The following is a 24,979-nucleotide window of genomic DNA, read 5'->3' as shown; positions in this document are numbered from 1 at the left end:
TCCTGCAGGAGGAAGAGGAAGGAAAGTGTATCCTGAGGGGGGGGGAGTCCCAGGAAATGAAGGGTTGAGGTGGCTGGCAGAAACAGGATTAAGAGGAAGAAGTTAGCAGGGGCCCTTCCTCCTGAGGCAGGAGGGAGGGGAGGAGGGAAGCTGGGACTCCTCCAGCCCCTTGAGCACTGGGCTCCTCCTAGTTGCGAGATATGCATCCGAGAGCTTGCACCCAGGATTTGCTGGGGCCGTAGAGGTCAGTGAAGACCCAGGCCAGCGAGGCCTCCTGTCCATCCTCTTTCACATAAGACATCTGGAACTTCTGGGTCCTTTTTTTTTGGTCACGAGACTGTCAGGGCAGGTGCCACACCAGCGTAGGGTCCTTGACGGGCCTTGGTCTGGCAAACGCTGGCTTGCCCTTGGCTAGAAACACTGCAAGAACGCTCATGAGCAACTGCTGCAACCATGGATGGCCTCTGAAATTGGGTTTTCTGGGGTTTTGCCTTTTTTCTGAACAAACATGAGATTGAACAAAGTTATGATTTTGTTGTGCGTCCACATGTGTGTGCACGTCCATGTGCATGTGTGTGTGTGTGGACGCACAAGTGTGTGTGTTTGCATGCACACAAGCACTGTCCCTACTTGTGGTGGTTCCCGCCCTGAACTCTGTGTACTGACTGGACAGTTGGGCAGATCTGATGGGAGTACAGGCCACATGGTGGGGGGCTGGGGGGTCCTGCTTGTCGGGAGGGTGAGGATGGGCGAGGAGGGTGCGGGAGTGGGGCCCAGGGGCCGAGGGACAAGCCTACCTCTTACCCCGTTTACTCTGTTTCTTGATTCCAAGCCTCCATTCGGAGAAGGAAAGGGGGTGAGTCACCTGCGGTGCCCCAGGCCCAGTTTTGCCTGAGCCCTGGCGGGGACATGCTGCTGTGCAAGTCAGGGTCCCGAAGCCTGGGCTGTCCCCTCCCTTTGGCCTCCCTGGGGAGCTGGGGGCGGGCGCAGTAGAAGGACGTGGGAAGGGGAGGTCGGCCGCAGGCCTTGGGGGTCTCAGGTGAGTGGAGGGTGGGCGTGCGAGAGCCAGGGAGGGAGCCCCAAGGCCGCGGAGCAGGAAGGGCCTCCCCCTGTGGAGGCCACAGCCTGTGGGGGAGGGGTGGGCTCAGAGCCCCTGCTGCAGCCTGGAGGAGCTTGTTTGGGGAACCAAGTGACCGGTGGGGGCGGGGTATCAGGTGCTCAGCCTCGGACCTCATGGCTTCTTTCTGCCTGTTTTCTGGGGGCTTCTGTGCCTGGTGTGTGGGCCCCGTTCCTGTGCTGACCTGTTATAGGGTCAGGCCCAGTGCTGATGTCCTTTCAGGGCAGCGATCAGGGCCCACAGCTCTGAGGAGGGAGCTCGGGGTTCCCCTGCCCGGAGTCACCCATGTGGTTTGACTTCACCACCCCCAGCCCTGCTCCACCCTTCAGCCCCGCCCCCTTCCCGTTTCCTCGATGGCTCCTTTCTGCGTGTCCAGCCAGGCTGCAAGGGCCGCAGCAGCCACTTGGGCACAGTCTGGGCGGGGCACTGAGTCCAGCTTCTGGTAAGATCTAGGGCCTGGCCGCTGCAGGTGCACGGGAGTTAGTGCCAGACAGAGTCTAAGGTGGCTTTGTGGCCCGGGCGTGTGTGTTCACGCGTTTGTACACATGCTACGTGCCCACTGCCCCTCACTCCAGGATCCGCTGGGCCTTACCTGTGCCAAGGACACCTGGCCCGTCTGTCTCAGCCAGGCTCTGCTGTGTGACCTGTGGCCTTGCCCTCCCAACTTTGCTGTGGCCTGTGCCTCAGTCCCAGGTGAAATGCTTTCCCCAGGGTCTTTTCAGGTATAAACCAGTTGAAGAGGTCTCCTCTGGGGACACTTTTCTTCACACCTTTGAGGCAGACACACAAGCTATTTCTGGAATGTTTTGGTTCTGTCCTGAGCTCATTAGCGGGGCTCCTAGGGTGCTCTGCTGTGGCCTGTGTGCTTCTTCCCGTTGTAGGGAAGTGACGGCGATCCATTGCTCCCGCAGGCCCCTCATCCCTGCTTGGGTCCTGGTTCAAACAGCTGTATACCCAGCTGTGACCCTCCCAACAGCCGGCAGCGTGTATGGGGCTGATGGGAGGCAGCAGTTTCCAGTGCCCAAGATCTGGTTCTTAATGGGCTTTTTTTAAGCAGCTAATTTATTTAAGAATGTATTCTCTAATTTGGGGGGATTAGTGTCAGTCTCACCAGCAGTAGTTTGCAGAATTCTTGATTCTCTCCCTTGGAAAATAATTCTCGCCTGGCCTCACACTGTGGTCCCATGGCCACCGTCTGCTTTGTTGACTTCTGCGTGCACCGCTTTGGGTCTCTGGGCCTGGAGACGCAGCCTCTACATCCGCAGCTCGGGCGAGCAGGTGCCCCCAAGTCCCACCCGGACATCTTATCTCTGCTCACGGCTTTAGGGCTGTGGTTTCTGGCTAATCTGTGAAGTCTTATCTCTTACGTAGCAGATCTACGATCTGGGGCCCTTTATCTCTCAGAGTTTCAGATTCTTCTTGGGTGAAATGGGGCAGTAAGAACTCCTCCTGCGTGTGGTTGTGGGATTCCCGTAAATCTCCTCGAACCCTGGAGATGACCAAGGACGTAATGGCAGCGATGGTGACTCCGGCTTCCAAAGGGAAGTTACTTCACTGCAAGAGCAGACAGGAAGGGCCTCCCCAGGCTGCACCTGGTGGTGCCTGGAGCTACGCACAGGCCCAGCGAGCTGGTCTGCAGGTGGAGCGTGTTTTGCTGGTGACTGGTCGCATTTGTTGAACCCTTGGGCACTTGGGGCGCAGGCTAAGACACTCAGGGTGTGCAGGCAAGGGTATTTGCTCTTGTTCTAGGAGCCCACGGGCTGTTTGGGGAGATGAGGCATGCAGGCTGCGGTTCTCTGGTGTGGGGCACTCGGGGCGCATGAGGAGAAGTGTAACAGATGCGTGGTCCTCTAGGGTTGGCACAGCCCCTGGAAGCCTGGAGGGGCCTGAGTATGGGTGGGCTGTGGTGGGAGAGCAATTCCCCCCCTCCACCGCTTTCCTGCTCTGTCCACCCCAGTCCTCCCAGCATAGCTAATAGTTCTCTGACACATGTGTGTGTTCAACAGAATTTCCAAGCCATGTTGGTAATCAGAAACACTGCTTTCAAAAACATTAGATAGCTCTGGGAGTTCCCATCGTGGCTCAGTGGAAACGAATCTGACTAGTATCCTTGAGGACGCAGGTTCCAGCCCTGGCCCCACTCAGTGGGTTAAGGATTCGGCGTTGCCATGAGCTGTGGTGTCGCTTGCAGATGCGGCTCAGGTCTGATGTGGCTGTGGCTGTGGTGTAGGCCGGCAGCAGCTACAGCTCTGATTGGACCCCTAGCCTGGGAACCTCCATAGGCCATGGGTGCAGCCCTCAAAAGACAAAACAAACAAAAACATTGAATGACTTTAATACAAACAAGCGGATTTGAAAAGAATGCTGCCCAAGGGCCCCCGGCGCCTTTCTTCAGTCCTGGGCCTGCGCAGGCCTCCGCCCGGCCTTGTTCTCCCGCTCCTAGCTTCGGGGGCTGCTTTCTGAGAGGCTGGGGAAGCCCCTCTGACACTGCCCCTCCCGACACCCTCTTCTCGACGCCTCCCAGCCTGGGGGGCTACTCGAGGGCTACAGGTGCTGTGGCCTCCTGACCTGCAGAGCGCTCTTTAGGTCCCTGTCCCCACCTGTGGTTCTCGGTTTAGACACCTCCTTTGTGAGCGGGCACTTCTCTTCATCCCCAGGCTTACCGTTTGGTGCGGGGGTGGGGGGCACAGCAGACGAGTGATGCCACGCGCTGAGGAGGGGAGTGAAAGGGAGTCGGGGACGTTCAGAACTCTGGGCTCTGAACCGCTCTGCCCCCGCCTTGGTCCCCTCCCTAAGGGTCAGTCGCGATTTTCCTGGAGTGGGGTTCGTGGGGTCACCTGGAGCCTCCCCGAGGGCGGGGAGCCCAGGCTGGAGTGGAGTCTGGGTTCTGGTGTGTGAGGGCCTTGGATGGGATGCAGGTTCTTGTCCTGCTTGGGTCTTGAACGCATGCCTGGGGGAGCGAGGGGCCTGAGGTGGGCAGGGCCCTTGGCCTCTGTCGGCAGCATCAGGACGACTAGCCCTGGGGAGGCTGTGGCAGTGGGGCTGCAGAGGGGCTGTAGCAGGTTAGAGGTCCCTGCGGCTCAGCCGCCACGTCCTCGGCTGTGCAGAGAAGCTGGATGAGATCCTGGCAGCTGCCACAGAGCCGACGCTGAGGCCGGACATCGCCGATGCTGACTCAAGAGCTGCCACCGTCAAACAGCGGCCCACGAGTCGGAGGATCACCCCTGCTGAGATCAGTGTAAGCCAGCCTGGCAGCGGGGGCACTGGGGGGTGGGCGGGGCATGGGTCAGAGGGCCATGTCCCCCACGGGGTGTTTATGCATTTGGGGGGTGAGGGCCCCTCGTTTGGGGTGGAGGTGAAGGACCTCACAGCCTCTCTCAGAGACATGAGGGGCTATCTCAGCCCCCAGGATGGCCACGATTCAACATGCACAGAGTTCTCATGCTTCTGGCTGTGGCTCTCGGTGCCTCCTGCCTGAGGCAGGTTCTGTGCCAGCTCAGGACCACCCAGAGCAAGCATTCCAGCCAAGCTGAGGCCACCATATGGTGTGTTTCTGTTCCCTGCCGCCCAGCCCGCGCCTCTCACTTGGCACCGTCTCGGCTGCTCCTTCAGCTCCCCCCGAGCCAGACCCAGGTCCACGGACTGCCCTGGCCGTCTGCATCCACTCTGCCCAGTGCCGCCTATGCCCGGGCCCCTGCTGGCTGTGCCCCTGCTCCCCGGGGACAGGACCTGGCCCGGGTCTGGGTCATGTGTCACAGGCACCAGCACTGTTGGAATTAGCATTGGGGTGTCTGATCTCAGGCTTAGGAGGAGGATGGGTGGGGAACTGGGGACCCCAGTGCTCTAGCACCTCCATGTACCCTCCCCCCCCCACTCTCATAGTCATTGTTTGAGCGCCAGGGCCTCCCGGGCCCAGAGAAGCTGCCAGGCTCCCTGCGGAAGGGGATTCCACGGACCAAGTCTGTAGGTACGGCTGGGCTGGGGGCTGCATGGGGCTGGAGGGCTGGGGCTGGGGTGGGTGTGGGGCTGGAGGACTCTGTCTCTCGCCACCCTTAGCTTCTCTCTGAGCCCTGCCTCTCCCGGCCCAGGCCAGAAATCTTTTTGTTCGAAGGCATGGATAGGGTCACCCTTCCCCAACCCAGAGAGACTTTGCTGAAATACCCTTGGGCCTTCTCCCCATGCATCCCTCCCTGTCCACTGGGCGCCCCTGTTCTGTCCCTCCTGCCAACGCCAGCGTCCCCATCCTGGCTTTTCCATGTCCTTCCCGCTGTGCTCCCAGAAGCCCGAGTACATGTCAGGTTTCTGATGCTAACCCTCCCCACCCCACCTTGCACCTGCAACCCCGGCACCCAGGTTTTGCTCTGCATCTCTCTTCTTCGTCACAGCCAGTGTTCTCCAGAGCTCTCCCGTTCCCCACCTGCCTCTTGGCCTGGGGCAGGCAGACTTTGTCCATACCTAAAACTGAAGTTGTTCCCACCAGGGTCACCAGGGGTCTCCAGGGCGCTCCTCCCAGTGGACACATTTGCTTTTCCTGCCGCCTCCTCTGTGCTACTTCCCTCCCCAGGGCCTCTCAGACAGCACTCCCTGGTGTTCCCCTAAGTTTTCAGGCGGGAGTTGTTCGGTCCCCAGCCCTCCCTCACAAGTTGCGGGGCCTTCTCAAGGCTACGTCCTTAGCCCCTTGGTCTTCTGCACACCTCACACTTGGCCCTCTCCTCCCTCGACCCCAGACTGGCTCTTCTGATAAGCCCTGCCCACTGCTCATCCCTCTGGGCACCCGGTACCTCTCGCCTGCCCACCTGTCCATCCATCCAGTTACGCACTTTTCCAGTTTTCCGTCTGTCAGTTCACCCATTGGCCTTTCCGCTTGTCCGTCCGTTGGTCCGCATACGCCACCACACCCATCATCTGTTAAGCAGCAGCGTGAGAGCCTAGTCAGTACTTCCTGTAACACTGTGTTTCATGCACACTGTTCGTGTAACACTCAGAGTAACCCTGCTGAGGTGACACTGTTGGCCCTTCTCTATTACAGATGAGGAAATAAGCGAAGAGGTAAAATGACTTGCCCAAGGTCACACAGCTGCCTCACCTGTCTTCTTTTCACCCACCTAGCTAACCAGCTGCCTAAAATTCAATCCCTCATTCACCACGTAACCCCTGCGATGCTGGGCAGGGTCTGAGAGCTCCTTTGGGGGAGGTGACACATCTGCAGACAGCTCAGCTCGGCAGTTACGTGGTGGATGCGAAGGGGCATTTATAGGTGGAGCTGACTAGGGAGTACCAGCTGCACTTGAGGGTCAAGGAAGGCTGAGGGGAGGTGCGTTTGGGTTTAGACATGCAGGGGAGCATGGGTTTCTGGTAGGTAATGGGGTGAATTGCTGCCAGGCCATTGTATACAGCGTCATCCTTCAGAGACAGCAGTGGGCCTTTTCTGTATTTGGGAGAGTGGGGAAGAGGGCAGGTGTGACTGCACCTACTTTGGAGCAGAGAGGCACTTCCCTGCCTGACCTCCCTGGCCTAATCCCTGGGTATCCACTCTAGTTCCCTCCTTGGTTTCCACCTCATTCTCAGCCTCCCCTGACAAATTAGGGACCGTCTGCTTCCTTACACACCTGGCAGCCAGCTTCTCACCATGCCTGCAGCCCTGCTGTCCCAGGCCTTATTACCTCATGGCTGGACCACAGCTTTGATCTCCTCTTGACCTCCTGCCCCAGCTTCACCCTGTAGTCCATCCCTCAGGCCAAAGATGGCTTTCTGCAGAGCAGATGGCACATCACATCCCTGAAGTTGCCACTCAGTGGGCTCCTCGTTGCCCTGAGGCCCTAGGACCTCACGCAGCCCTCGTCTGCTTCATCACGACACATCTGTCTCTGCCTCCCTCTTCTCCCAGGACTCACTGCTCTCCACCTGCCCTCACTCTTCCTGGGTTGCCTGCCCTCAGCCCACTCCGCCCCAGTACTGACCGCCACAGGTCTGGATCGGAAGTGCACGAACTGTAGGCTCTGAGCTTCTCAGTGGTGTTTGCCAGCCCTTCCCTACTTGTCCCTCCTGGACCCTCCCATGCTCTGTCCACGAGTGGCTCATCTTTAATCACCTTTGCCCTCGCCTGCTGCCCGTTGCCCGCATGAACGGTGGCGGAGCTGTCAGACTCTAGGGCTCCTACCCCTTGTCCCAGCTCTGTGGCTCTGGGCACACATCTCAGTCCTTGGGACCTCAGGGTCCTGATCCATAAACATGGGAACCGTCTAGTACCCATCTCCCAGGCCACGCTGAGGCCCATCCAGGGGGGCTGTGCTCACAGGCTGAGTCCTGAGCAGCTGCAAATGTTGACAGTAGATGTAGGTCCTGCGTATTGTGACTGGTGCACAGTCAGTGCTGGAGAAATGCCCACCCACTCTGGCAGAACAGATTCCTCTTTCATCCCAAGGCAAGTGACGTGTCTTCACCTTAGGTCAGTCCCGCAGGAGCACTAGCTTTCCCTGTGTGTCTCCGTCTCATGCACAGGCTTGTGGGTACTGAGCTGCGTTTATATGCCGAGGAAGAAATGCAGCAGGGGAGTTCCCATTGTGGCTCATCAGTAACGAACCTGACTAGCAATGAGGACTCAGGTGCGATCCCTGGCCTTGCTCAGTGGGTTAAGGATCCTGCATTGCCGTGAGCTGTGGCATAGGTCACAGACGTGGCTCAGATCTTGTGTGGCTGTGGCTGTGGTGTAGGCCAGCAGCTGTAGTTCCAATTCAACCCCTAGCCCGGGAACCTCCATGTGTTGCAGCTGCAGCCCTAAAAAGCAAAACAAAAACCAAACGAAAAGAAATGCAGTGGGGAGGAGACCCGGGATGAACCTGGCACAAATTCTGTGTCCAGCAGTCAGGGTGGAAGGCAGACCTAAAAGTGACGTGGAGGAGGAAGACCTCAGCCGTCTTCCTGGGGCGGGTGCGTCTAGGTACTCAGGCCTGTGCTGTAAGCTCTAAAGGGCACCAGTACACACTGCCCCACAGGGGGAGGGGCACGGCTCCAGCGATGAGGAAACGGAAGAGCCGAGAGGTTAAGAAACATCAGATAGCAGCTGGCAGAGCTAGAATTCAAACCTGATCTTACACACACCCACCCCCGCCGCCCCTCCCAATGAGGGCTGTGCCTGCGGATAAAAGAGCTGTTACGCTGGACACATGCAGGCAGTGCGGTGTGGGAGGCCTGGTGAGAGCGCCGTGGCGGCTAAAGGAGGAGGTGGTTGGGAAGAGGCAGCCTGCAGCGTCGGGAGTTCCTAGAACTGTGGCCAAGCCCAGAGTGGGGCCAGGAGCGGGTTCCCAAGGTCCTCTGCCAGGGCCCTGGGTGTCAGCATGGAGGAGCCTCTCATCCTCTCCTTGGATCTGGCCATCTTACACTGGCAGCCTAGCTGGGCACACCTGCAGCACAGGTGTCCGCACTGTGTACACAAACAAGGACGCTCTGAGGTTAGGCAACAGGACTGCTCTTGCACGGATCCTACGATATCTAAGTGAGGCAGGCAGGTAGCATTCATTTTAAGTCTGTGTTGTCCGCAAGGGACCTGAAGCTCAGGGCCCGGCCTGAGATCACACAGCCGAGAAGGAGTAAAACTGAAACAGGTGACAGGTGCTCTGCCTGCAATTCTGTGGGAACCCTCCCTCCCTCCTTCTGCCCATCCTTACTGAATTCCAGCCCCTAGGATTATGGCGGTGACCTCTTGGCAGCCTCTGCCGGTCCAGAGCCTGTCCGTCTCTGGGGTTGAGCCTCTCGGGGTTTCTGTCACAAAGCACCCCTCACCTGGGCATCAGCCCTCACTGCCGCAGCCCTGCTGCCCTGCTGCTGTGTATCACTGCTGCTCAGGAGAGCTCCCCCTCATTGCGGATCTCCTCCCTACCTCCCACCTCTGACTGCCGCCAGGGCCTCCCAGTGACACCTGCTTGTTCCACTGCTGCTGGTTCTGAATTGAGGCCTTGCGCAGTCCTGGGTGTGGAAGACCTGCTCCAGCCACCCCTAGCTCTTCTCTGCAGCTGGCAGGAGGAGGGCCGCCCCTTCTCTGCTCAGATGTTTGGGGGCCCTCTTCATTTCCCCAACCCGAGTAGTCAGAATTCAGCCCTTTTGTCAGAGCCTCTGTTGGTGGGGCCCACCCAGGCCCTCCATCTGAACTGATACCTCTCTTGGTCTCCGCAGGAGCCCTCCAAACCCAGCACTGGGCTTGGGGTGCAGCCTGTAGCCTTTCGGGGACAAGCCAGACTGGGGGCCTTGGTCAGTTCCCTGCTCTTGGTTCCTGGTGTCGCCCCTTGCTCTCCAACGCCAGCGCCCACGGCCCCCTGACCCTGCCCTCTTGCGGGCGAGCCAGCACCTCCCGCGGATTTCTAGGGAGCCTCGAGTGCCCTTGGGAGCAGGGCCGGCCCCTGCGGGGAGGGGTGGGGGCGCCGGGTCCGGAGGGGCCTCCTCGAAGACCCTGGCTCCTAGCGCCCGGGCCAGGCTCACCGGCGCCCCTCTGTCCGCAGGAGAGGATGAGAAGCTGGCGTCCCTGCTGGAGGGGCGCTTCCCGAGGAGTACGTCCATGCAGGATTCCGTGCGCGAGGGCCGTGGCATCCCCCCGCCGCCGCAGACCGCGCCGCCACCGCCGCCCGCTCCCTACTACTTCGACTCCGGGCCGCCCCCCGCCTTCTCGCCGCCTCCGCCGCCGGGTCGCGCCTACGACACCGTGCGCTCCAGCTTCAAGCCCGGCCTGGAGGCGCGCCTGGGCGCGGGAGCCCCAGGCCTGTATGATTCCGGCGCGCCCCTGGGTCCGCTGCCCTACCCAGAACGGCAGAAGCGCGCGCGCTCCATGATCATCCTTCAGGACTCGGCGCCCGAGGTGGGCGACGTCCCTCGGCCCCCGCCAGCCGCCACCCCGCCAGAGCGCCCCAAGCGCCGGCCGCGGCCACCGGGCCCCGACAGCCCCTACGCCAACCTTGGCGCCTTCAGCGCCAGCCTCTTCGCGCCGTCCAAACCTCAGCGCCGTAAAAGCCCGTTGGTGAAGCAGCTGCAGGTGGAAGATGCGCAGGAGCGCGCGGCCCTGGCCGTGGGCAGCCCTGGCCCGGGCGGCGGCAGCTTCGCCCGTGAGCCCTCCCCGACGCACCGCGGGCCTCGGCCGAGCGGCCTCGACTACGGCCCCGGGGACAGCCCTGGGCTCGCGTTCGGCGGCCCAGCCCCGGCCAAGGACCGGCGGCTGGAGGAGCGGCGGCGCTCCACCGTGTTCCTGTCCGTGGGAGCCATCGAGGGCAGCTCTCCGAGCGCAGACCTGCCCTCCCTGCAGCCTTCCCGCTCCATCGACGAGCGCCTTCTGGGGCCCGGCACTACCACCACCGGCCGCGACCTGCTGCTGCCCTCCCCTGTCTCTGCTCTCAAGCCATTGGTCAGCGGCCCGAGCCTTGGGCCTTCGGGCTCCACCTTCATCCACCCGCTCACCGGCAAACCCCTGGACCCCAGCTCACCCTTGGCCCTTGCCCTGGCTGCCCGCGAGCGGGCTCTGGCCTCCCAGGCACCCTCCCGCTCCCCCACTCCTGTGCACAGCCCTGACGCCGACCGCCCTGGGCCATTATTTGTGGATGTGCAGGCCCGTGACTCTGAGCGAGGGCCCCTGGCCTCCCCAGCCTTCTCCCCCAGGAGCCCAGCCTGGGTTCCTGTGCCTGCTCGCAGGGAGCCTGAGAAAGCTCCCCGGGAAGAGCGGAAGTCGCCGGAGGACAAGAAGTCCATGATCCTCAGCGTCTTGGACACGTCCCTGCAGCGGCCGGCCGGCCTCATCGTCGTGCACGCTACCAGCAATGGGCAGGAGCCCAGCGGGCTGGGGGCCGAAGAGGAGCACCCGGGCACCCCAGAGCTGACCCCAGCCCCCACACAGTCAGCAGTGGTGGCAGAGCCCCTGCCCAGCCCGCGCGTTCAGCCCCCTGGCAGTACCCCAGCAGACCCCGGGCCAGGCCAGGGCAGCTCAGAGGAGGAGCCAGAGCTGGTATTCGCTGTGAACCTGCCGCCCGCCCAGCTTTCCTCCAGCGACGAGGAGACCAGAGAGGAGCTGGCCCGCATCGGACTGGTGCCGCCTCCCGAAGAATTTGCCAACGGGGTCCTGCTGGCCACCCCCCTCCCTGGCCCAGGTCCCTCGCCCACCACGGTGCCAGGCCCGGCCTCAGGGAAGCCGAGCAGCGAGCCGCCCCCTGCCCCCGAGTCTGCAGCGGATTCGGGGGTGGAGGAGGCCGACACGCGCAGCTCCAGCGACCCCCACCTGGAGACAACGAGCACCATCTCCACGGTGTCCAGCATGTCCACCCTGAGCTCGGAGAGCGGGGAACTCACCGACACCCACACCTCCTTCGCCGACGGACATACTTTTCTACTCGAGAAGCCACCAGTGCCTCCCAAGCCCAAGCTCAAGTCCCCGCTGGGGAAGGGGCCGGTGACCTTCAGGGACCCGCTGCTGAAGCAGTCCTCTGACAGCGAGCTCATGGCCCAGCAGCACCATGCCGCCTCCGCCGGGCTGGCCTCTGCTGCCGGGCCTGCTCGCCCTCGCTACCTCTTCCAGAGAAGGTCCAAGCTGTGGGGGGACCCCGTGGAGAGCCGGGGGCTCCCCGGGCCTGAAGACGACAAACCAACTGTGATCAGTGAGCTCAGCTCCCGCCTGCAGCAGCTGAACAAAGACACCCGCTCCCTGGGGGAGGAGCCGGTTGGTGGCCTGGGCGGCCTGCTGGACCCTGCCAAGAAGTCGCCCATCGCGGCAGCTCGGTGAGCAGGGCAGTGTGGGGAGGGTCCTGTCCCGTGTCCATGCCTGCCCTCCCCGCTCCCCTCCTTCTTCCTCACGTCCACCCACGGTTCCCTCTGTTCCCCCTCCACAGCCCATCCTGTCACCTGTCTGTGCCCCCCGCCCCCATGCTCCTCCCGTTCACTCCTCTGTCTTTCACCTGGCCTTGCTTTGTCTGAGGCCAAAGGCTCTTTCAGGGATCTGAACTATCAGGGGTGCTGTTCTCTCCATTCCTGTTGGTGCTGAGAGTGGGAGCTGGGCTCCCGCCAGAGGCCCAGGCTGAGTCTGAGCACCTCCACGGAACAGCCTCCTGGCGGCTCCCGCCCCAGGGGTTCCTGCGGACTCTTGCTCTCACTCCTGACCGTAGCTGCCTCAACCACCAAAGGTTCTGTGGTCCACTCTGACCCTAACCCTAACTCCAGCTGTCTGGCTTCTCTGTGGCCCTTTGCACACCGCCCCCTCTTCCTCCCTGTGGTCACATGGCTGTCACATGCGGCTGGTGCCACCTTTCCTGTAGCTGCCTCACTTCCTTTTGAGTGCACTGGATCCTTTTCCTTTTAGGACCCACCACCAATTTCCTATTTTCTGTCCCAGAAACATTTCTGACTCTCAGCACCGCCTAAGTCCCTCAAACAGACTCCTGTGCGTGATTTTCAAAGTGCATTAAGAAGCCATTCTTAGACGGAAGTCATACCGTTTCTCTGCGCCTCCATCTGTTCCCTTTCCTCCACGTCTTGCCCATTCCTCTGTCCTCCTCTCCCACCTCCTACGCAAGGTGGGGACTTGAAGAGGCCACCTCGTGCCTTGGAAACGGGGGCCGCACTGTCTCGGGGAGGGGGGCTGAGCAGGGGCTGGGGCTCTGCTCTGCTGCGCGCATCCCTCGGAGCTTTCCTCGAGGACCTCATTCCAGAGGGGGGCCCCTTTGGGCCTGCGGGGATGCTGCGGGGAGAGCTAGCTCCTCGCGTGCTGGTCTGAGGCAGAGCTGGCCGTGCCCTGGCCGGCTCGTGTCTGCCTGTGGCTTCTGCGCCCCATGGGCCCTTCTTAGCCTCTGGCTTTGTGGCTGCCACCTCCTGACTCTTGCTCTTGCCACGCTGACGACCAGCCTAGAGAGTCTTTCCTGTCAGCCTCAGAAGGCAGAGTTCCCCAAACAGTGAGGATTCAGGTTTTGTAAGGGCTTGGCTGATCTACGTTCTTCAAGCTAAGGACTTGAAATATCAGTGGGGGCTTGGAAGCTGGTGACGCCTCTGCTAAGTGGCATGGGATGGCTGCTCTCCAGCTCCTGTCAGCCCATGCCTGCCCTGGGGCCACCCCCCCTTTTGCCTTTTGAACCCCCCGTTGAACGTGAAAGCCCTCTTCCCAGCAGGGCTGTGTTTAAAGTGCCCTTAGAGCGGGTGCTGGGGTGTGGCCAGGGATGGCCAGTTGCAACGAGCAGCCTGGGTCCTAGGCCTCTGGGGAATGGACCCCTGAGGGTGGGGACTCCCTGACAGCCTGGGCCAGCCCCCATCTTCACTCTCTGCTTCTCCTCCCTCTGCCAGCCCCTCCATTCTCCTGCTCCCCTTGGTCCCGATGAAAATTTAAGCCATTTAAAGTGGGTAGCACAGAGCCTGCCCCTCAGGGGCACAATGCAGGCCCTCAATAAAGCATTTGCCAAGTGCGTGAAAGAACAAGGCTAAGTGCAAGTGCTGTCTTTTGTGACTTGAAGTTTAGGGAGGTGGCTTCGGACGAATGCCACAGAAGGAAGGTTGAGGTGTGCTGGCTGTCGAGCCCAGGGGATCCCAGGTCTCACCCTCGCCCTGCTGGCTCCCGCGAGGCGAGGCAGCCGGGCAGTGGTGGGGCAGGGGGAGGTGGTCTTTCCGTCAGAACCTCCACCACGGCCCCCCACAATCGTCTCTGGCATTTCCCCGTTGTCACGGTAAGGCTCCCGTGTCCAGGGGCTCTGGGTTGTGCCAGGACCTGTACTTGTTCCTTTTCTTGGACGCGGTGTGGAGGAGGGGCAGGGCCAGCATTTCCAGCCTTCACGTTCCATCTGTTCTGCAGGCCCAAGAGTGAGCCTCTTTCCCTCGGGAGTTCCTGCAACATTCCAGCCTCCGATTGGCTTCATGTGGATCCCCTGCTTCCCCTGAAGTGGTCACTGGGGTCAGGGAGCCGTAGGGTTGCCACTGGCCAGGCCTGAGCCATATGCTGTCCTAGGAGCCAGGGCCCGGGGTCAGCCCAGTGACTGGACACGGGCTGAGAGGGAGGGCGCCTTTCCCAAGGAAAGCTCAGGTACTGTTACCAGAGGTACCAGGTGCCGGGAAGCCTAAAACAAGAGCACCAGCTTTCGCAGCTCACTTTGTTCCTAGACATTGGCTTGGGGCCAGCCCTCAGCAGATGGCGTCTGACTTTGTGGTCTTGGACAAACCACTTGACCTCTGTGAACTTCAGGGCCTCCCCCGTTGAACGGTGAGGGTGACCTACAGCACCTGTGAGCACCAGGCACCCGGCCAGGCCCCTGGGTTGACTCGTCGCGTCCTCGTGGGAAAGTAAGAGGGCCGTGTGCACTAGAGAACATCAAGTCATGTTATTTCATCTTCACAGCCGTTCTGTTAGATGGACAGTGATATAATCTCCATTTTCCAGACAATAAAATTAAGATTCTAAAGAGATCCATTCTGGCCAGTAAATGGTGCCATCTGACCCCAAGCCCCGTTTTCTGTCCGCTGTAGTCCGGAGCCCCTGTTGCTAATCCTCTTCTGCTGACAGACAGTGGCTTTATGTGCAGTGATTCCCCACACGGAGATGCGCATGTGTTCACCTGTAGACCAACACCCTGATTTATCAGTCAGGTGTGTAACAACGAGCACACGGATCCTGCAATCACTGGCACTTGAGTCCAGCCAGTGCCACCAGACTCAGGGTGCAGAGGGTCTGTGGCTAAAGGACACCAGAGCCTAGACCTGGCAGTCAGTGAGCATGGTGGGCTCTGCTACATTAAACCCACCATCCGCGCTGCCTCTCCTTCCCCGCTCCCCTCTGCATTCCCTTCTCTCCACGTCCTCAGGCCTGGGTGAAACCCTACCCTCTGCAGTGGACCCCATTGACTACCCCAGGCCCTTTTCTTGTGGCTCCTGGCTGAGCAGGAGATGCTGTGGGCACGTCCTGTCAGCCTTCCATGTGGCCAGCAGGGCTGCTGGACAGCTCTTGTTTTGCAGCCAGCGCTGGCTAGAGTCTGGCACCCATTTTTCGGGTGGTGATAAAACTGCTAATGATACTGTCTCTTAGATAAATGTACGAAGTATAGGAAGTTCTGATGTCCAGGTAGGGCTGTTTCCTTCCCAGGCCTGGTCCTAGCAGAAGCGCTAGAGTACCTGCCACAGCCACTAGATAGGTCACACCCCAAGCCTTGTCCCTGCCCCCCCTGCAGGTGTTCCCTCCCAGGCCTGCCCTTCTCCTCACCCAGCGGACACCACGAGAAAGGAGGTCCTCTCTCTGCCCACCTTGCTCACTGACTGCTAGGTCTAGGTTCTGGTGTCCTTTAGCCACACTCTGTAGCCTGAGCTCTAGTGAGGTCTCAGAAGGGGAAGGGGACGTTGCCACTTATGTCATGAACTTGAAGCTTGATAACTTGTGGAAATGCACCAGGGCCAACTGGAAAGCCCTTGGCCTTTGGCTTTTTGGAACTTTGATCTCAGACCATCCACCTGCTCTATGCTTCTGGCTTTGGGTCCAGCTGCCTGGTAGACAGAACATCTGTCTGCTCAGAGCCCCACGTCTGTTCTGGACAACCCCATGGCCGGTTCTGAATCTTACACGTGGTCTGAGCCACTCAGTCTTGCTGTGGCTCTCAGTTTTACATTTGTTTGACCCTCATATCGGATTTTACAGGAAAAGGTTCATGATGAAATGAACGAAAGCTTTGACACAAAGTCAAAGAGGTCTCTTTCTTGCAGTACTTTTCAGAACCTTCTATATCCTTGTGTGTGGTATCAGACAGCTTCTTTAGTAGATCACTAATTAGTTTCCCACCAAAGATGCATGATCCTGTGATGGTGGAGAAACCCTGCCATGACCTACTGTGAGCCCTGTCCTGCCAGCGTGTCTGACTGCGACGTGGGTGAAGCTCCACGTGCCTGCAGGTGCCTCAAGCCAGCAGGGTTTGGTCTTCTGAAACGGACTGACACTGTGTGCCGGCCACTGCAGGGCATGGGGCCAGGGTGTGCTGTGTCCTGGCGGGTCAGACAGCGTTGCGGATGTGAAGTGTGTTCACAGGAGGCGAGATCAGGGCTTCAGGAGCCCTGACCTCTGCTGGGGGAGCAGGAAGGGGTCACCAGGAAGGGGACATAGGGGTATTTGGAGTGCTTCAAGGTTAGAACCATGAGCTGGTGTGTGCAGTGAGAAGTTCAAGGGCTGGAGTGACACACCAGGACCAAAGAGGGTGGGTGCTTCCGAGCCCAAAGCTAGTTTGTGCTCCCCTTGAGCATTATTCCCCGTCATGAGGCGCTCAGACTGCAAAGGGCCACAGGCCTGGACCTGCCCTGTGTGAGTGCAGCGGCAGAAGCCTCCAGGCAGGGACCGGGGCCAGAGTGGGCTTTTCTGGCCTGTTGGTACCCCTGGGCTAATAGGCAGTCAGGCCTGAGGATGACACGTTATATTACTTTTTATTTTATGACATTTTTTTCAGTACAAATGGTGTTCCTGGCTTCGAGCTGGGTGCCAAGAGTCAAGGAGAACAAGTAGGAAATGAGGGGACAGGTCCTGAGTAAGACCCTAACAAGTCTGGAGCCAGAGGAGGCCGGGCGATGAGGGGAGTGGCCTGGGTTAATGCTGGGGGTTGGGACCAACCTGGGGGATGGGGCAAGGGGGAGCTGGAACAGCCGATGTGGCTCCCAGGACCCTGGTGTGGGAAGGACTGGGGGGAAGGGAGCATGTTTGGAGACCCCAGTAGAGGTCTGGGTCTCAGGTGAGACTGGCTGGGCCTCACATGTGGCATTTGTGGGCACATCAGTCGCAGCAAAGGGTGGGAGTGGGTGACCCTGCCTGGGAGAAGGTTTGAACTAAGAGGGGAGCCCATCTAGGAAGGAAGGGGAGAGAGGAAAGGCCGCCTCAGAAGGAAACAAGTGGACAGGTCAGCAAGAAGAGTCTGCTGACAGCCTTGGCAGCTGCAGGGGCAGGGTCGAGGCCCGACCTCACCAGCCGAGGAGCAAGAGAGGGCAAGATTCAGACCCTGGTGGGAAAGGGGTTGCGGACTGTGGAGGCTCGTTGCTCTGTCTGGAGAAACTGCTGAAGGCACTCAGGGGTGATGGTGCCTCGTGAGGTACTGTGTGTCAGAGGGTGGGTGGCTCAGAAGCCCCATGGCAGCGGTTGTGATGTGACCATGCCGTCTGTGGTCAGGGCCTGGCACTGGTCAGACAGCTGTGAGCCGTTATGGACAGTGATGGGTGTGCAGAGGTGGTGTGGAAACGTGTGGACCTCGGCCGTGTACGCTGTCCGGGTACCTGGCCTGGGACAATGCGGGCACATCCCTGCTCCCCAAGAGGAAGGGGAGGAACAGACACCTGGCCCATGGGCTCCCTGGCCATGCCCTGCATGCTCTGGAGCCTTCCCAAGGTTCTTCCAGGTCTCCGACCATTTCTACTGGGCTTTGGGCAGCCCTGGGAGTGTGACTGGCCCTCCTCCCTGCACTCACCCCTGACACCATCTCTAAGCTCTGGCAGGTGCCCCCCTTCCCACACCCAGTATCTTCTCCTGGGAAGGTCTCCCTGGGTGCCAGCCTGCCGTCATCCTAGGCCTTCAGCTCACCCTCTGCTGGGCAGGAGGGCTCCAGACCCTGCTTCAGGAGCCCTTTGGGGGTGGGGCCATGCAGGACTCCATCCTGAGATGCATGACCCCAGGCCAGGGTCTTTGCATGAGGACCCCAGCTGTGGCGGGGGTAGGGGTGGGGTGGCATCCTACTGAGCTCAATTCCACAGGCCCTGTTCCCTCAGCATCTCCCCCAGCACTAGCCCCTCTCCCTCTCCTGAGCAGTCATTACCACCTGGGCACCCCCCCCCGCATCTCCCCCCACCTGCCTTCCACTGCCACCCTCTACTTTGTCCTGAAACCCAGATGGTACCATAGAGGCCCCAAGTGGTGGGAGCAAGGAGGGCTTCTTCTGGTGTTTGGTGTTCCTCGAGCCCACCACCCCAGGTGTCCTTGCAGCTCTTTTCTGTCTGCGTGGAGGAGACACGGTCTGTCCTCTTCCAGAGGCTCCACTCTGGATCTGAGCACTTGGGAGGAGCAGTAGGGACAGAGGCTGAGGGGAGGGAGCCAGTGGAAGGCGACAGAAACCAGGTCAAGTAGAAGGGACAGAGCTGGACCTCCAGGGGGAGGTTGACCTTGCACCTGTGCAGAGGCTGCACAGGTGAGAGAAGAAAGGACGAAACCTGCTTCCAGGGGAGGAAAGCTGCTCAGGTGCCCCATGCACTGTGCGCAGTGCAGAGGTTGGTGGGAAAGCAGAGCAGAGGTCCTTGAGCCCTGTCCCTGCAGGGGCAGGGAGAGGGGGGTGAGATGGCAGCCGGAGGGAGGCCTGTCAGACAGCGCAGTATAAGGGGGCACAGAGCATCCCCAAGTGCCAGGTGTCTGCCCAGCACTTGCCACACAGGGTTCCAGGTAAAGCCTGGGGATGGGCATGGCTGTGGTCTGCACTTCACAAGCCAGAGAACAGGTCGCAGGCAAACCAGGAGCCCACTCAGACCTGCAGAGTCTGGCCTGCACTTCCCTCCCCCAGCAGCCCCAGATTCGTTCCGTTCCATTGCACCCGGGCCCGTGCCTTGAGTTCCTCCCTCACTGGGTAGCTGGCCAGGGGCGGTGGCGGGGGTGGGGGGTGTCCCTGCACCTGGCTGCCCTTCCTGTGGTCATGACTGTGGGCCACGTGCCTGCCTTGAGGGCCTGGGCCGCTAACACTCTCTCTCATTGCTCTCTCCTGCCCATCTGCATGTGGCTGCTCTGTCTAGCTGCGCGGTGGCCCCGAGCACCGGCTGTGTAAGTGAGCATGCCCATCCCATGCCTCTCACTGTCCACACGCTGCACCTGCCCACCTGGATCTCTGCTCTGCGTGGCTTCATGGGGCTTTGGTGCCACGGACAGCCCCCCGAGGCTTCCCTTGGCCACAGTGAGGGATGGGGAAGGAAACGGGGTGGGGGCGTGCCGGATAGGGGAGTAGGCTTTCTCCGGGGGAGCTCCCCCCAGCTGGGCCTCTCACCATGGCCATGCTGGGGGCGGGTCGGGGGCTGAAGGCCTGGCTTCCTATCAGCTGGGAAGCGAGGAACCATCTGTGTGTGTGTGTGTGTGTGTGTGTGTGAGTGTGCGTGCGCACACGCGAGTGCACGCGCGGCGGGGACATATGCTGCTGTGTCACTGTCTTGAGCAGGCCACTGCCACTCCTACCACTGTTGCTGCATGTATGTAACACGTGTGGTTGCTACTGCTGCTGTGTGCTGTCCTGTGCAGGGAGGCCGAGTTTCACGGGTGTGTGGCTGTCTCACACCTGTCCTGCACGTGCTGCTTCTCTGTGTGGGTGTGAGCACCACCCATGTCTGTCTCAGGCCTCATGGACTTGTTCCGTCTTGTGCTACCGCCAGCCTTTATCAGCACTCAGCAGCCCTGCAGCCAGCCCAGGTCTCTCTGGGTCTCCTGAGAACAGAGCTGTGTGTGGGGAGTGGTGAGGGGTATTGCCAGCCAAACCCAGGGTGCGGGTGGCTGGGGCACTGCCAGAGCCGGTGTCCTGGGCTCTCAGAATTGGGCGGTAAGTCTTCTGCCCCGGAGGCTGTCTTTCCTCTGGTGCGCTGCTCCCGGAGCCCCCACGGGGTGGAGGGGGCCACGGGTTTTACTCCTATTCCGTTCAGTCTAGCCTCCCCCCCTCCCACCCCGCGCGCCCCCAGCAGCGTCTTGGCTCTGACCCTGGGGGCCAGGCCGGAGTAACCAGAAGCTCCTACCCTTCTCTCTTCCTCTGGCCCTAAAGACGACCCCACCCAGCCCCCAGCGTCCTCCTGGCCGCTGGCCCCACTCCCCTCCGCCCGCCCCCCGCCTCGCCTGGTGCCCCTCACCTGGCCTTGACCCCCTCTCCCTCCGCAGGCTCTTCAGCAGCCTCGGTGAGCTGAGCTCCATCTCAGCGCAGCGCAGCCCTGGGGGCCCGGGCGGCGGGGCCTCCTACCCGGTCCGGCCCGGCGGCCGCTACCCCGTGGCGCGGCGCGCCCCGAGCCCAGTGAAGCCCGCGTCGCTGGAGCGGGTGGAGGGGCTGGGGGCGGGCGCGGGGGGCGCGGGGCGGCCCTTCGGCCTCACGCCTCCCACCATCCTCAAGTCGTCCAGCCTCTCCATCCCGCATGAGCCGAAGGAGGTGCGCTTCGTGGTGCGCAGCGTGAGCGCGCGCAGCCGCTCGCCCTCGCCGTCCCCGCTGCCCTCGCCCGCGCCCGGCCCCGGCCCCGGCCCCGGCCCGGGGGCCCCCGGCCCGCGCCGGCCCTTCCAGCAGAAGCCCCTGCAACTCTGGAGCAAGTTCGACGTGGGCGACTGGCTGGAGAGCATCCACTTGGGCGAGCACCGCGACCGCTTCGAGGACCATGAGATTGAGGGCGCGCACCTGCCGGCGCTCACCAAGGACGACTTCGTGGAGTTGGGCGTCACGCGCGTGGGCCACCGCATGAACATCGAGCGCGCGCTCAGGCAGCTGGACGGCAGCTGACGCCCCCCCTCCCCCCAGCCATGCCCCGGCCGCGCCCTGCGGGCAGGGCCCCCCTCTCCTCCCCCGGGCCGCGGGCTCGGCCCGCCCCCACCCCGCCAACGGCACCCGGGCCAGGAATGTTGCATGAATCGTCCTGTTTGCTGTTGCTCGGAGACTTGCCCTGTACATTGCTTAGTGCCCTCCCAGGCCGGCGAGCCCCACCCAGCACACGGTCAGGAAGGGCGCGGGCCATGGAGGCTGGAGCGGGAGGGGGTTGGGGGCGGGGCGCTCCGGCCTGACCATCTCCCGCTCAGCTCCTGGTGGCTACTTTCCCGGAGGGGGGAACTTAGTCCAGCATGCGAGGTCAGGACACACCTTGGTGACTCGGGGGGAGGGGGGAGACATTGGGGTTCTCGGTTGGGGGGGCCAAGGAGCCCCCCCTGTTTTGCATATTTTAATCCACTCTATATTTGGAACGAGAAAAGGAACAAATATCTCTGTCCTTAATAGCTTCCCTTCCCGTCCCCTCCAGCCCCCCACTGGTTCCGCTGCAGCTGCCCAGTCTTCCATCTCTGGCCCCTCAACTGCCACTGCCACCCGACATGGGGCGGGGGACGCTCCAGCTGGTCTGGGGTTGGCCAGGGTCCTAGGAACCCGCCCTGGGGCCCCGACTGGGCCCCCTCCCCCCCGCTGAGCTATAGTGTGCCCCACCGACCCTTCAGGTGCTGCGTGGAGGAGGGGCGGCAGGCAGCGAGTCCTGCTGGGCACTAGCAAGGTCAGATGGCCTGGGAGACCAGTGCCCTGGGGTGGGGCGGCAGGGCCCTGGCACCTGCCCCTAGCTCTCTCCCTCACAGGGTCCCTCCCCAGAAGGGGTCTAGCCTCCTCTTCGCGCTGTTGGGCAACTACAGCAGAGAAGCCTCCCTGCCTCAGACCCGAAGTCTCCCGTTCCGCCCTGTGTGTGTGTGTGCGCACATGTGCGAGTGTGTGAAACTCGGGGTGTGACTGAGTGCATCGGAGCCCCACGTGTGCCTGACTGGAGAGTGGTCTCGAGGGGCCACTCTGGACTAGTGTAGGGGCTTCGGAAGCGTGCACAGGGTGCGTGCATGGGTGTGTGCCTGTGGAAGCACCCCGTCTCCACGTCCAAAGAAAGTCAGAGGTCGACCTGGGACTTGCTGCTTGCCCAGCCTGTCCTTCCAGAGCTTTGCCGAGCCTGAGCAAGCGGGCCCTCTTGGTGAAGCCCCACTGCTTGGAGAGGCCCCCAAGGGCCCCTGGAGGCAGTGCCCGCACCCCCCATCGGGCTTCTAGGGGGGGATCACAGGGGACCCCTAGAGTCAGGCCACTACGAGCTCTGGGGAGAGGCAAAGACCCCAGAGGGCACCCCAGCCCCCCTTACTGTGACTCCTCACACTCAGCAATGACCTGTGGGGCGGGGGGGCCCTGGGACGTTTTTAAACCTAGGGTTTGGAGTCTGGACTAAAGCTCCATCCACGTCACTCACAAGTTTCTGTTTATATTTCTAGCTTTTTTTAATAAAAATTAAAAAAACCCAGAAAACAGAAGTTTTCACAGCCCAGGGGCCTGGCACGCCGGTCTGTGCCCATCCGCCCCGCCCCGGCCCACCGGCCCCATTCCCTGGGCAGAGTCACACCCAGTAACCCTTTCAGCAACAGACCAGGTCACACACACAGCAGCAGTCACTGTAACAGACTGCCACATACACACTCGTCTCACACTCACCTGTGGGTTTTTGGTTCCGTTCAATTTGGGTTTTTAACTTTACAGGGTCAGTTCTGCTTCACCCCTCCTTTTGTATGGAGTTCCATCTGGGGGATTTCACCCCTGCTCCAGTCCTGAGGCCTCCTGACCCTGACGTTGTGATACACCCCACAGAGATCTATGTTTCTTATATTATTATTGATAATAATTATTATAATATTATTATGTAATAAATTTATAAGAAATGGAACCATTTCTCAGTTGCCTGCTTGAGGGGATATTGGGAGCATGAACCCTGCCGCACCTGGGCGGGTCCTGTAACCCTCTCCAGCCTTGAGATCGTGTTCAGCCACATGCGCCAAGGACTCTCAGATCCCTGTCTCTGAGTCGGGCTCTTGGGTGACCTCCCTGCCCACGTGCCTGGCTTCTCCCGGCATCTTTCTTGGGGTTGCTGGACTTGAGCCCATGCCTCTCGAGCTGCAGACTTCCCTCTGCTCACCCATCCTGAGCTAGAAGTCCAGTTGCCCTCCATGGCTCCCGTCCCCCTCCCCTTCCCCTGAGTGTCCTAAATTCTGCTGCTCCTGTCTGAACCCTCTCGTGTCTATCCCTGCTGTCCTTCCCCCGCAGCTTTGGCCCTTCTCTCTGAGCCAGCCGCCACCAGCCAAGACGAAGCAGGTCCTGTGTGGCACCTGGTGGCAAGTGCTGGCTCACAGGAAGGGCAGAGGCAGCTCAAGGAGTGAAAGGAGAGGGAACAGTGAGGTGAGCGGGCAAAGGAAACACCGAGGGGGCCGCAAGTGGGTGGAGACTGCAGGGCCCATGTCTGAGAGAGGACCAGGGGCCTGCAGAGATGTGACATGAGACCGGTTGGGTACCAGTCACCCGGTGGGGTTTTAGAAGGGGCAGTGGGTGCCTGAGCCTGGCCATGCCGGCTCAAGGTGGAGTGTGAGTGTGACACATGACAAATGCAGACTTGGGTTCAGGTTTTCCAGGGTGGGGCCTGGGAGATGCCTCTAGGAAACTGTGAAGATCCTGGGTGGGTCCGAATGGTGGGTGGTGTGAAGCCTTGAGGACAGAAGAGAGGCGGGCTCGGGTGTCTCTACCCAGAGTGGGTGGGGAGGCGGAGAATCTCTGAGTGGCCAGAGAAGGTCTGGAGGGCCCGCTGGGGGCGCTGGAGGCCCTGGGGAGGCAGGGATGGTGAGCACTTGGCACTGGGACCTTGAGAGGCTAGCCATCTGTCTAGAAAGTAGTGGGGTTTCAAGTTTTTAAATATTTTGCTTCATTTTCAAGTTTGAAACTGTGGTCATCACACAGAAGGGGCCAAGAAGGAAGTCAAGGCATGGGAACCTGGAAGGGTCTGAGTGTGGGGACAGAGGTGGAACCCTGACCCCCTCTGCTCCCGAAGCACTGCGGCAGCCAGGGGGTTGGTCTCCTCTGAGCTGCACATGGAACCCTGGGTCTCCCTGGCACTGGGCCGGGAGCTTGGGGCACGCCCAGCTTTTCAGAGGAGGAAAGGAAGCGCATGGGCCATGGGAACTGCCTCCCATGGAAACGGAATTGCCACCCTGCCCCTGTGGGTCTGGGCCAGAAGACCAATATCCCCACTGGTCAGCAGCCACCCTCGTGCCTCCAAAGATGAGTCAGAACCCTCAACATCTGGACCCCAGGGACTCCTGCAAGAGCAGGTGGAAAGGTGGCAGAGGGGCGTGGGGCAGAGAAAGCTCGAAACTTCTCAACACCAGAGGGTGCTTTCTCACTCTGGGCTAAGGACTCCCTGCCCTCTACTGCCTTCCCCATGACCTCAGAATGTTCCAGCTTTACCTCTGGGGGCCTGAAGCAAGTTACCAACACTCTCTCCAGAACCCAGAGTGGAGTCTGTGGCTCCAACTCTCCCTCACCACCACCTGCCTTCAAGGCCCTGTGGGCAACTCTGGGTGGGGCCTGGACACCAGGGCTGGATGGATGATGAGGTTTCTGCTCTGCAGAGGGCCCCGCTGGATCCTAAGAGGGGGTGGGTGGGGATGAGCAGGAGCCAGAGAAGTGAGATAGGGACAGGTGGCAGCTGGCAGGGGTTAGGGATCAGGGTGAGAAAAAGTGGGGTGAAAGCAGGGGTGCTTAGGTGAATGAGATTGGGGATGCAGAGTGAGCAGGACTGGGAGGAGGGTTGGGGTGAGCAAGAGGAGCGTGTGGGGTGGGGAAGGAGTGGGACTAGAGAATGTGGAGGACTCGGGTGAAGGGGGATGGAGACCCCTTATCCGGATCCCTGTGCCGGGAGCTCCACCGTGGCCTGAGCAAAACCACCAGGAGCCATCGAGAACCCATCCTCTGGCCCCTGAAGCCTGAAGGTCTGGGACCTTCCTGCCTCCCTCTTTTGTGTTTGGGAGCAGCACAGAGAAGGCAAATGAAGTCGAATCACCCCTCAGCCCATGACTGGCTGGGAGCAGGTACTGTAACCCCTTCTAGAATCAGAGGTGGGTGCTACGCTGCAGAGTCAGACAACAACTCTCCTCTAGAATCTAGACATTGGGTCTCCAGTCTTTGTCATTGCATAACCTCTACATGCTTTGAAAAACCGGGTACCACTTTTCATTCTGAAGTTTAAATCTAACATTTTCTTCCTATGTTTTAAAAAAACTTGCAAAGGTTGTGATTTCCAGAAAATTGTACATACTAACATTTAAAATAAGTGGTTACAGAACCATGAGGTTGT

The 24,979-nt window shown here is 60.7% G+C and overlaps 1 protein-coding gene across 9 annotated transcripts in view; it reads left to right on the top strand.

Annotated features, from left to right (window-relative positions):
* The window catches only part of SHANK3 (SH3 and multiple ankyrin repeat domains 3), a 51,658-nt gene extending 29,136 nt beyond the window's left edge, over nt 1-22,522 (top strand). For 6 of the 9 annotated variants that reach the window (XM_021091270.1, XM_021091273.1, XM_021091267.1 and 3 more), the window contains 5 exons: nt 833-856; nt 4,225-4,355; nt 5,000-5,084; nt 9,613-11,866; nt 19,974-22,522. In XM_021091270.1, coding sequence (XP_020946929.1) covers nt 833-856; nt 4,225-4,355; nt 5,000-5,084; nt 9,613-11,866; nt 19,974-20,577 — 3,098 coding nt within the window. In that variant the 3' untranslated portion in view covers nt 20,578-22,522. Of the gene's footprint in view, nt 1-832; nt 857-4,224; nt 4,356-4,999; nt 5,085-9,612; nt 11,867-13,919; nt 19,936-19,973 lie in introns of those variants that run through there. The other 3 variants (XM_021091274.1, XM_021091275.1, XM_021091269.1) reach the window with 3 other exon arrangements.

The sequence above is a fragment of the Sus scrofa genome, chromosome 5, assembly GCF_000003025.6.
Source record: "Sus scrofa isolate TJ Tabasco breed Duroc chromosome 5, Sscrofa11.1, whole genome shotgun sequence".
Lineage (NCBI taxonomy): Eukaryota > Metazoa > Chordata > Mammalia > Artiodactyla > Suidae > Sus > Sus scrofa.
Note: the sequence above shows the minus strand (reverse complement) of the source record. Positions and strands in the feature narration are given on the sequence as shown.